The sequence below is a fragment of the Octopus bimaculoides genome, chromosome 21 (genome assembly GCF_001194135.2).
Source record: "Octopus bimaculoides isolate UCB-OBI-ISO-001 chromosome 21, ASM119413v2, whole genome shotgun sequence".
NCBI classification, from domain to species: Eukaryota; Metazoa; Mollusca; class Cephalopoda; order Octopoda; family Octopodidae; genus Octopus; species Octopus bimaculoides.
Genome location: NC_069001.1, coordinates 19655159 through 19667763, shown reverse-complemented (window position 1 = coordinate 19667763; position 12605 = coordinate 19655159). Strand labels below are relative to the sequence as shown.

The 12605-nt window shown below is 37.1% G+C and overlaps 3 protein-coding genes across 9 annotated transcripts in view; 2 read left to right on the top strand and 1 right to left on the bottom strand.

The window, feature by feature from the left end:
* The window catches only part of LOC106883222 (queuine tRNA-ribosyltransferase accessory subunit 2), an 85502-nt gene extending 74892 nt beyond the window's left edge, over positions 1–10610 (bottom strand). For 2 of the 7 annotated variants that reach the window (XM_014934146.2, XM_052975341.1), the window contains exon 1: positions 5719–5853. The gene's annotated coding sequence lies outside the window, so the exon portion shown is untranslated. Of the gene's footprint in view, positions 1–5718; positions 5854–6681; positions 6764–10204 lie in introns of those variants that run through there. The other 5 variants (XM_014934145.2, XM_014934150.2, XM_014934147.2 and 2 more) reach the window with 5 other exon arrangements.
* Positions 1–12605, top strand: part of LOC106884493 (U3 small nucleolar RNA-associated protein 14 homolog A) — a 283035-nt gene that overhangs the window by 86466 nt on the left and 183964 nt on the right. The gene's annotated exons all lie outside the window — the stretch shown is intronic.
* LOC106883224 (uncharacterized) lies at positions 6808–7663 on the top strand. Its single transcript, XM_014934151.2, has one exon. It carries the CDS (start codon positions 6808–6810, stop codon positions 7483–7485), a length of 678 nt encoding a protein of 225 aa, XP_014789637.1. The 3' UTR covers positions 7486–7663.

Sequence of the window (12605 nt, the reverse complement as noted above, 5' to 3'; positions counted from 1 at the left end):
TTAACATGTTCTCGTCTGTTAATGAGGAGATAAATCAAAGAGACATTTCACTCATCTACTAACTGCGTATATGATCATGCACTTACTGATATTTTAGATACTTTGTTTGGAAAAACGGATGGCAAGGGGTGATCTTTCGATGGTCCATTAAAATTGACGAAATGCTGGGAACACATTTGGCTATTTGCAGTGTAAACAAAGTCTTTCCTCACAAGTCTCGATCTCTGAAGCCAAATACGACGAATAGCTATGTTTGCAGGATATCTATGTAGTGAAATAACTTTGCCGTCTACATTCTTCCCTTTATAGTGGCTGCATATACAGCAGTATTTGCGTGATTTCTTTGGAAGCATATTAACCAGTTAGTACAGTATGTGAGTCGTCTGCGGAAGTTAAAGCAAGTCACTGAGCATGCATACATGTCATACAGGAGAGTTCCATTCAGGGGTGGATAACAACCTTATAGGAACCCCCTAATACCATGGTCACTTTTAATCTGTGTAATCTGAAGATGGTTTTCACCTCAGTATCAAAAATATGACATCACAAATATGGCTAATTATTCATTTTGATCATTTCACTGACTATTCAAATTGTTATATTTCCTAAAATACTCACCCAAATTTCACACATAAAGTATCAAAATGTTTCTTTTTAGGTGCTCTCCAGGAAAAAGTGCAATAGAAATGATACTTACATATTTTCAAAATTTCATACCTACTTAGGAATAACCTAGGTCCTACTAAGCAAGAAATCAGACAGGACCTGCTCATTATGTAAAAAAGATGTAGGCAGGAATTCTATTTGGTGTACCCTGAATGCAGAAGACATATGAAGACTAGAGAAGAATGAAGCTGGTATGCTCCACTGGATGTGCAATGTAATATACATGTGCAACAAAGCATGAGTGTATTGAGAAAAAAGTGAAGTAAAAGAATTAAATGCAGTTTGCAAGAGAGAAGACTGCACTGGTTTAGTCATGTGATGCCTATGGATGTAGATATTTGCATAAAGAAGTGCTGATCACTTAAAGTGGATGAAAGTTGTAGAAGACAATACTGAGTCTTACAGACCAAGATATCTGGCACATTACTGTATTCAAGAAGACCCCCACCCACCTCAATAGAATTGATATCCTAAAACCACCTTGGAAATGCTTGTCCCTGAGGGACTCTACTCTGTCAACCTTCTCCCTCACCCCCTAACATCTATCATTTTCTCTATCACTGAGAACAGAATAGGCACATACTACACCCAATGTGACTTACTCGGTTACTTTTACTCCCCAAACCCAATTACCTTCTTCTCCCACCTTCTGTTTTCTCTTCCCTTCCTGTACTGCTCTCCATCATCAATTCCTCACTTGCTTGCTATCTCCTTCAATACCCTCACATACCTACAGCAACTCCTTCTCTCAGGCCTCTCCTATATTTCTCTCCATCAGTCACTTCATCCTGTCCACTTACCCAGCCTCTATAACACCTCACCTATTCTCACCACCCCCAATGTCTCTTGAGGGTATGTCCTGACACATTCCCACCATCATCTCTCTCAATATTAATCTCTTTAGTTTATTCTCCAACTCACTTTCCTTTTGTTTCCAACTGGGGTACTCACATAAAGACACCTATATCTGTTCTCTCAATACCTTAAATTTCACAAATGGCACAAAGCCACACCCTCTTCAATACTACTTCCCCTCCTAGCAGAGGATTTCTTGCAATGAAATTGATGATCTTGTGGCTGCTGATGCCACATAAAAAACACCCAGTACACTCCCTAAAGTGATTGGCATTAGAAAGAACATCCAGCTGTAGAAATAATCAAAACAGACTATGGCACCTGGTGCAGCTCCTAACACTGTCACCTCCTGTCAAACCATCCAACCCATGCCAGCATGGAAAATGGACATTACATGATGATAATGATGACAATGATGAACAAATCCATTAGGTACAGAATTTGTATTACAGCTTATTACTCCATGTCCAATAGAATGATAGAATGTTTTCATCCCCAGCTTAAAGCAGCTTTATGAGCATATACCAATTTGGATAGAATGGGTACTAGAATAATGAACAACTACTCAACAAGACCTAGGTTACTCCCCAGCAGAATTACTGCATGGTATGGCAATTAAACTACCTGGTTAGATGGTAATCACAACAAATAATCAACAGCATGATCCTGCCAGCTATATTCATCTACTGTAAAGTTACAAGGAGGAGTTACCTACATTGATTAAAACTTTTGTTCCTTCTGACATAAATACCTGGATTCATGTTTTTGTGAGGAACGATGCAGTTAAGCATCCTTTGCACGCTAGTTATTCAGGTCCATTTTACATTCCTAAAGCTAAGTAGAAATATATGTTCCTAGACACAGAGAAAACAGGAAATTGTCAGTATCATTAGACTAAAGAAAGCTTTTTTCAAATCAATACCCCCACAGCAACAGTCTTCACCATCTGCCACACTTAAGCAACCTAAATACAAAAACAAAGAATTCTCTAACAATACTGTTACACCTCACACACACACACTGATCGAAAGTGGCAGCAAAGTTCATTGGCCAACTAAATATACTCAGACCTATTATTTGAAAAAAAAATTTATTTTACAGTTTCAAAAAATGCAGAACTATTTGTGTATCTAGCAAAATTATCAATATAATCATTATCACATGTAATGAACTTTATTTATACTATATTCATGTTTTGTACTTATGCATTCCTATGTACTGTCACCATTTTAGTTATTTTACTTTTTTGTTTGCACTTCATTCACTGGGAGTGAATGACACTACATTCTAAGGGAGAATGAGGCAGTAACAAGAGCCATAATCAACCAGGTAAAATTAGTGGGCCTGCAGCTCATTAACTGGAAAGGTAGGTTCATGGCATCCAACAGCATGATGGATTCTTGAACAGACAGGCCAGTTAAATTGCTCAGGGTCTGGTTTGGCCCAGATCTCCAGATAGAGAAGATCTGGCACGAGGTGATGAGCAAGGTGGAAAGTCATACCAAGAAATAGACCAGGAGGAAACTATTCCAGAAAGATTGGGCAGAGTTAGCAAATGTCTACATTGCCTGAACATTGTCTTGTCTTCAAGTCTGACTGAACTGGAGCATTTGCTTTTCAACTCGTGGAAGAGATGCATTTCATTGGTCAACAACTCCATCTATTGTCAACATCTGTCGCATGGAGGATTGGGCATGCTGTGACTGATTATGTGCAAGCATGTATTGAGGTTGCAATATCTCCAAGGATTCCGTGATAGTGAACATGTGTGGTCACCATTTATCAGATGTTTTTTCCCACAGTTCATCATTTTGACAGAGCTGCACTCCTGGGTGGAATGTCACCAAATGCACATAGCTATCTAGTACTTAGTCAATGCAGAAGATGGAAGTTTCACATTAGCATTCCTTTATGCAAAAACAACATTCTTGAGGAAATTCTGGATGTCAATGAAAATCAACTACCTGTTCTATTCAGCAGGGCTTATAGATCAGGGTCCATGGATAATTTCCAGAAATCCATGGCCTGACAGTCTTATTGGAGTGGTTCCAGATAAATCTCCAGATACAGAAGTACCTTAGGCTGGGCCTGTCCAAGATGCACACATCATCTTCTTCATCATCGGTTAATGTCTGCTTTCCATACTGGCACAGGTTGAATGATTTGACATGCAGCTGACCAGCTTGTCCAAACTATGTCTGTTGGTTTCTATTGCTGGATGCCCTTCCCAACGCCAACCACTTAACAAAGTGTTATTTACATGCCATCAGCACGGGTGCTTTTTTTATGTGGCACTGGCACCAGAAAGGAAAAGTCTATATGTGGAAGACAGCAATTTTATTTAGCTTGACATGTCTTATCAAGTACAGCAAATCACCACATCTCCTGGTCCCTTGTCATTTCCTCAGTGAGGCCCAGTGTCTTTTCCACCATTTCATCCCATGTTTTCTTGGGTCTACTCCTTCCACAAATACCCTCCACAATTAGAGCTCAGCACTTTACACAGCTGTCCTAATCACATGGTAACAAAATCATTCTGCATGCATTTGTCCAGTACCCAAGCACTACTGACTTGTGAAATTATATCAAACAACTGCTATCGTGTATAGAACAGATCCAGGTATCAGCTGGGTCCATTGTGAAGATTGTCCTGCCACCTTCCATTGGTTATGAAGAGCAGGCAGTTTTTATCTGCCTAGTGGCCTTGGTAAAAGAGGTTAAGTGGTGAATGAGACTGGAAGGGCTGAAGACAAACATTTTCCTTTTTAGCCAAAACTCTAGTCAACTCATTCAAGTTTCACTTAAAAAGGAAAACAAGGAAGAGGAGGGAAGTGCTGCCTCCCAACAAATTTGTTGAAAGGAGAATGAGTAGTGAGTATTGGCTAAGTGAACTGGTCTGCCCTGAGAATGCACTTGAAGATTGGAGAAGAACACCTGGAAGAAGGAGGGGAACTTGCCTTAGTGGTCAGTGACGGTGGTTTTGGTGGAATTTCCAGTAGCAGCCTTCAGAAGTCCCTCTTCCTTTTGGGAATTTTTCTTCGTTTTGTCAACTTTTAAAAAGTTCTCTTGTTTACATGTATATTTTTATATAATCTCACACTGTATTGCTCCCTAATGTCTTTGAGCCTTTTGTCAACACTTTGTGATTAATAAAGAAAGTATCATTATAATTACTATTATTAAGGTGGCAAGCTAATAAAATTGTTAGAGTCGAACAAAATACTTTGTGAGTTTTCTTCCGACTCATTACACTCCAAGTTCAAATTCAGCCGCTTTCTGGGTTAGTAAAATAAGTACCGATTTAGTATGAGAACTGATGTAGTCAACCTGCTCTTCTCCTTAAAAAACTTTTGACCGTGTGTTAAACTTAGAAAGAATCATTATCATTATTATTATTATCATCATCATCATCATCGAATTTAAATGAAAACCGAAGGGCGAAAGTTAAGAATATGCACACCTGGTTAGGGTTAGGGTCTTTGTTACACCGAAAAGGTGTAATGTGCATATTCTTTACCTCTGCCAACCGAAGTTTTACAAATCTAACAAAGTACAATTTCGTGTAGGGACGGGTTACAGAAATGGTATAATTGACAGAAATTACGGCATTGTCATGGTATTAGCTGTCAGAAGTGAAAGTAGAAAAATCTGACAAGGAACGTTACTGCTGGTTTTGAGTTGATTCTTTGGCTACTGACAGCTAATACCATGACTGGCCGGAGCGAACTATCTGTCTGTCTGTCTCTCTCTCTCTCTCTATCTATCTATCTATCACTCGAAAGTTATTGGAACAAATTCGACACCTATATCCATGCGTTTTAAAACACACAGAGTATAAGGGTACTACTAAATTACTTCAACAAAATTATTTTGCTAAAACACCAAACGCTTTTGGCATGGTAAATATGAATCATTCACAACGACAAATTTGAAAGAAAAAAGTTTTCTCTGGTAAAATGGACATGTGGATTACGAAAAACGGAATAAAAATTAGGGCAAAGTAACCGTTTCAGAAACATTCGCATTTTCATGAGGGTTGCAGACGAAGGTAAAACGCATGCACACACCACCTAACTCCAGAACTATAGCCTAAAACTAACCCTAACCAGTGTGCATACGCTTTATATTTGCCTAATGTTCTACGGTAAAATAAACGTGTATATTACAAAAAAGTAACAAAAAATAGAGTAAGCTTACCGTTTCAGGCCATCTTCTGTAAAATTGGGAAGAGAAAGCTAATGGGTTGTGCGTGTGTGCTTGTTCTGTGTATGTGTGTGTGTATGCCTGTTATGTTTTTATGTGTTGCACGCACACACACAAATAAGAACAAGCACACAAACACACGAAGGAACAAGCACGCACACAGATAGAAGAACAACAGACAGAGGTTAACTGAGAGTTGACAAGACAACAGGTGGTCACGGAAACTACCGAATACATTGTTTACATTTTTCGAGTTAAAACGAAGGATCACCCCGTTTCAAATATATCCCCCTTTTTTAGAGGGTCCCAGATACAGTTTGCTGCTCTTCGTAAGAAAGCGATGGAAACGTTCAGCATGATTCGGAATAGACTTAATGAACAGATACCTCACCATATACTGCTTGAGGTACTTACACCTCATCTCAGGTCTCCGAACAATTTCCTTCACAAATTGTACTCGGAACCCTCCTAAAATTCAAATGTCTGAAACGGTTAGATTGCCCTGTTTTTAATACGTTTTTCGTAATATACGCGCCTATTTTACCCTAAAAAACTTATTGTTTAATTTGTCGTTGGGCAAGATTCTTCATATTTACCTTTGGCACGAACTAATGAAATTTCCTGCGTGACCGCTCGATCTGCAAATTGATAACCAATTCTCCTTTAAATCATACCCTATCGTCATATATAAAGGACACTTGGCAAACAAGATCTTAGATACACAATATCTGAAAAGCAAAAAAGATAGGATGACCATGCTGGAATACCTTTAGCTAACAGATATGCTTGATCAGGAATGAATTGCTACACTATCACAAGAGCAGTGTAAAGTTTGGTCCATTACTAGCAGATATATCAAAAGGAATCGGACAATTTAGATAGATCAAAATCGGTTGTGTACAAAACAGACTCAACATAAATAACAGAAATTGCAAAAATAAAACAGCTGGAACTTACCAAAAAAATGAATGATTTTATTTAAAGTTGTTAAACACGAGGCGTGACCATACACGCCGCGGCGATTTAATTCAGGGGAGATAATCAGATAATTTGAGTTATTTGCCCTTGAATTGATTTACGAAAATGGCGTCCCAGAATCTTTTTGCAATATTTAGATGTTGTCTTTTGAATCAAAGCCCTGTCATGTATTCTTCAGTTCGATTCAGGCTTGTAGGCAAAAAGGAGAAAATGGCAAGCAAGGCCATGAAATGGGCACAGCCTTTACGAGAAGAGCTGATGTTAAACAAGTCTGAAACAGCTGCTCCTGTAGAACCTTCTATGTTACACATGGTAACTCGAGTAAAAACTTTGAAGGGCAGACCCCAAAAAGAAAAGTCTACGATGTTCGCTCTCAATCTTACCGGTCCTCAAGACCAAAAAGTTGTGCTGAAAAACACACCAAGCGTTAACAAAATGTTAAATAAAGTAAAACATCTGATAAAGATAACACCGATAACTTTCCCAAATGGTTATCCAGAAGAAAAAGACTTTGAATACTGTTTACTCAAAGACAATGGTGAGTTCATAATTCGCAAAGAAATACAACCAATTGAGAAGAATGTTATACCTGACACAGTGCCAGCTGAGAAACAAAGACTAGTTATGGACAAAAAGACGCTTGAAAGACATCTACTTCTACATCTTCGCCATTATCGCTTAAACATGGAATATTTTCCTGCTAAATATGTGTACAAATATAACCAGGATGGTAAAGAATATCGATACCGTAAGAATACGTCATCGGATTCAAATTGGTATTAAATTTGATATATAATCATGGTGTGATTTTTTTTTCCTATATAAAAGGTCAGTGATTTCAATATAAACACTTTTTCTATCAGAAGACAATTTTGAATTATAATTCAAAACTTAAAATGAATATCATAAACATTTTATTCTCTTAAAACTTGTTAAATAAACCTATTCAATTTTTACACTCCATTTGTATTGTATTTTTGCTTCAGAAGTGCAGTGATTAAGAGCTGAACTAAAGTTTGGCTTGTTAAATTCTGTCTTTTATGAACTCATCCTAACAGAAGCTTCTTAATTTGTCATTATTAAGCAAACGTATGAAATAAACTATACTTTTGGTATGCATGGATGACTGCTGGTTTTCCATAAACAAATTTGCCCAGACTTGTACCTTGGAGGGGAACTTTCTAGGTGCAATCTCATGGTCATTCATGACCAAAGGGAATCTTTACCCTTTTCCCCTCTTAGATATTATTAACCACACTGGTCCTCTACAAAAACCTGGACTACCGCACCTCCTTAGATCATTCCCTTGGCATGAAGGTGACCCCACAACTCACGGTTTGAAGTTCTGCGAGGTACATGGATATTAGAAGATAATGATTTATATATTTGTGAAGATGTTATAAGCAATTTAGAATTGTTTCGTATCTGTACAAATATATGTATGCATGTGTAGCTAGTAGATTGATTACATATGCAGCGTATATGTCGAAACTTTTAGAAAAAATTTCAATTTTTCTAAAAGTTAAAAGGAATCAAAGTATTTGTGAGATTTGGCTGTTATTCCTAGCATGTGCGCCGAATTCTCTTCATTATTTTTCTTTTATTCAGTGAAATTATTTCAACGAGCACCGGCTACTCTTTCTTTTCTACTATAGGCAACAAGGCCTGAAATTTGGGGGAAGCGGGATAGTCGATTTCATCGACCGAAAGGCAAAGTCGACCTGGGCGGAATTTGAACTCATAGAGTTACTCTTACTGAAAAGTTGTCGACTTTGATGTTTGGAACTAACTCAGCCAAGATATGGTTGTTCATTATTTCCACAACTATCCTAAAAAAAATTCTGATCAACAAGTACCTTATTCTTGGACGTGGGGTGATTGATAATCAAACAATATTTCGTAAATATGAGATCATTTGCCAATAGGATTCACATGTCAGTCGATCATCTCCCTCAAACACTTTTTTCTCTGCACAACCTTTCACTGTCACCTTGTAAATGTTAGAGTTAGACAAAATATTTCTACTTGATCGTTCAATCTGCTAGAAATAGCAGCCATATGTCTCAAATCACACACTACCGGTTTATGAAAGGATATATAAGATAATATGCGGAGTGCACGATCCCTGAAGGTTTTGGCCTTTGGTCTACAGCATGTCTGCTATCCTGGAATAAGCAGCAACACTACTTTCGAGCTAAAAAATAAAAGAATCGGCGGACGTCATCTTGTATTCACTCGTTGAGCCTGTTAGAAACAGCACCCAAATTTCCCTCAAACGGAACGCTACTGACTTTGAAAAAAAAGATATGCGAAGATATGTAGTCTTAGATATATAAGGACAAGATAAAGTGGCACTATCATGCTATTAGCTGTCAGAAGTGAAAGGTTTGACCCGAGCAACAAAAAAAAAACGAATATGAAAAAAATCTAGGTTAGAACAGTCTACAAAATTAGCTTTGTTCAGCACACTAATTTCCTTTGTCATAGCCTGCAGGAAGAGGATGACTCTTCCCTCTTTCTTGCCTAAGGAAGGAAACGAGTTGATCTTCGATCGACTCAGTTGATCTACAGATCAATCGTAAATGTGGTAGCAGCTGTTTAACACAAGTCCCCAAGTTTGCAAATTATGGACACTGGGTGAGTGCAAGCAATATAGTTTTGTGGTCTTGTTACACATCTCAGACAAGTCCGGCCACTGACACTTCCATGCCTGTAGATCTACCCTTGTAAATTTTAATAAGTGCACCCGCATGCCATCAAAATTTACCGATCTTGTTCCGACAGGCCAGCTCACATACTTTGTAGCATTGTCAATACAAAGATTAGGCCTAAGTTCTTGATGGGAGGGATGTACATGACTGTTGCTTTATTTGGTTCCTAAGGGATGAATAGGAAAGTTGAGCACGGAGCTATATAAACTCAGAACGTAAAAAACAGCAAGAAATATTGCAAAGCATTCTCTTCGATACGATCTTGCCGATACTTAAGTACAAGGCCAGCAGTTTAGAGGGAAGGGAGTTAATGAATATCATTGACTTCAGTACTTGAAAGGCGAAATTGATTTTGGTGTATTTAGATACCAGGAATTCTAGTCAGGCCAAGTAACGTAAAACCAAAGCAGATTCCTTCACTTATTTTTGTTAGGAATATTCGACAGCTTCTTTTATGGCATAAGATTAACACCTCTGACTTTTCTCCCAAGTTTTGGGAAACTCTTGAAATACATTATATATTTCAGGGACCTCGTTCTCTTCCCTAAGATTAGATGTCTTTGAAGGGTTTGTCAGTGCTAATTTCATCAGATGCTACAAAGAACGATTAAAATTTTTCGTCTTTTTAAACCAAATTGCTATCAATAGGTCATATTCTCCATAGAATAGCTTTACTACCCAACATTTCAAATATGCCCTGAGTGTAATAGTGAAATTATGAACATAGAATTTTTTAAAAAGCATTCTACTAATTGCTGTTTATCACTATTTTAGAAAATAGCACGATTTACCTCATTTCTTGTTTCTGACGGAATCAAATGGCATCTTCAACCTGCAGTGACTTCATATTAAATTTATTTTTTGTAATGGATTATCAATGAAAGGACAGTATCTATATCCCCTTGTATGGATTCGGGGACTGGAAATTATTTTCGGACTAGGGACATAGCCAGAATGCTTACAAGAGATTACTAAATTCACCCACCTCAAGAATCTATTTTTCTAATAGCTGGGACGCCCTTAATCGTAGGTCCGCAGATTCACGGTTGATAGGTTTCGAAGAACAAAATCAAGTGTGATTCATCTAGTATTTCACTAAAAGAAACGTGTGAACTAATTCATGACTGTTGGAATTTTTGTTGCTAGTAAAATAAATGTCAAATTTAACAACCTAGATTGAAAGACATGTTTTCAAATCGTTTTCCACAGAAATTGGAAGGTGTTACATCACGCGAACTTGAGAAAATGAACTCATACAACGAAGATATATAAATAAAATATTGTCAAAACAAACAAAAACGGGAAGATTTAAATGCAAAAAAAAAATACTTTACAAAGACTTAAATTTTAAGCATAGAGGAAAGAATGATAGTCCAGAGATCGCATTCATTTTGTAGGAGTATAAAATCAAAATGGCGTTGGTGGCCCTTAAAAGGGCCTTTTTATGTTATAATCAAATTTTATTAAGTTTCTGTTGTTTTCAAATTATCCAACTTTGAAGGTGTTACTTTTCCAGTTTTCTTCATTTTGTGCATCAGTTTCCTTTTGTTGGTGCTGACATGGCCTGAGCAGCGCCTTGTTTCTGAAAGTATACCTTTCGTCACCCAAACGTTCAAGGCACGCTTCACGTGGAGTTTAATTAACTGGATTTTGTCTCCAACGTTGTAGTTCGATATGATGTATTTGATAATTTCTCTTCTGGAGCATCTGTTCTTGTCTTGGTTTGATATAGCAGCAATTACCATTTCTGAGTATCTCGGGTGTTTTAGTGTGCTTCTTCTGATTGATTTCGTGTTGTTGGTAGTGTCTGTCATCTTTCATCACAAAACTACGCTACTAGTAGAGCGGCGACTGAAGCCAGCTTGAAATTAGCAACACACGGACGTAGTTGACTGCAACAGGCAGCCTCAGCTAAAGTGTTGATTCTCCAAGAGTTATACAATAAGTGAATTTCGCTTTATAAAATTACTTTATTGATGGGAAAAACAAACGGCGAAGAAATTCGGTATAGAATAATTTTTTTCGTGTATTTAAATAACAGTTACTTACAGTTTAATTTTTACAGCATGTTGTATCTCTGTCTTCCCAGTACACACATACATATATATATATATGTATATATATATATATATATATGTATATATACACACTCAGTTTTTTTTTTAATAGCATAGACCTGTGTGTATTCGCTTTTCACGCGAAAAAGGATGCATGAATAATTTGACCTCTGATACATTATAGGGTCTTCAGTTTTTTTGTTTTTTTTTTCGTAAAAGTAAATAATATTGCTTTATATATATATATATATGATTCACTTCTTTAAAATGGTTTCTCAATGTCAACTTCTGGTATGGACGTAGCAACAGCAAAATTTTCTGTTTTTATTTGCAAAATTTCTCACTCTCTATTTTGATGGTTTTAATTCATTATTTGCAAACAACTATGATACATTACTGAAAGAAATATTTACTAAGTTCATAAATCTGAATATACGGTACAAGGGCTTTTATTTATACGATTTTTTCATTCATGTTTTTCATTCATTGTTTGCAACGTTCTCGCTCCTCATTTCTCTATCACATACACACGTGTCTTTGTAAGTACGTTCGTATAAATTTATGTATGTGTGTGTTTTTGAGAGAGAGAGAGCGCCAGTCAGTCAAGGGGTGTGTTGTCATGTATATGTACATACATAAATACATATGTATTCATCTTTTTCGTATGTATGTGTGCGTATGAGAAAGAGAGATGCCTAAGTGGCATTCTCTCTCACGCTCACATACATACAAAAAAGATGTATGTACGTATACATGACAATACACCCCTTCTCGCACACTCGTCCATTTCATCTGATGTGTGCGTGCGTACGTTCCACAATCGCCATTTATTTCAATCACTCTTGTGAAGATATATATATATATATATGTTATTGTACTTGGGGATGGTCATACTGCCAGTTTAGCCAATAAAAATACATGCACTGTATATTTGGTGTTAATTTGTTTCAGCTTTATATTACATTACATTAATCCTATTTCGGCCAGAGTTCTTTCGTCACACTTCTGTGACCTCATCAGTGGTCCTAATACATGTTTGTTGTTTACACACCTGTCTTCGTCTTTTGTTTTGTTTGTTTGTTTTTTTTGTAAATTCCAACTCTCTCTCTCTCTCTCTCTCTATATATATATATAT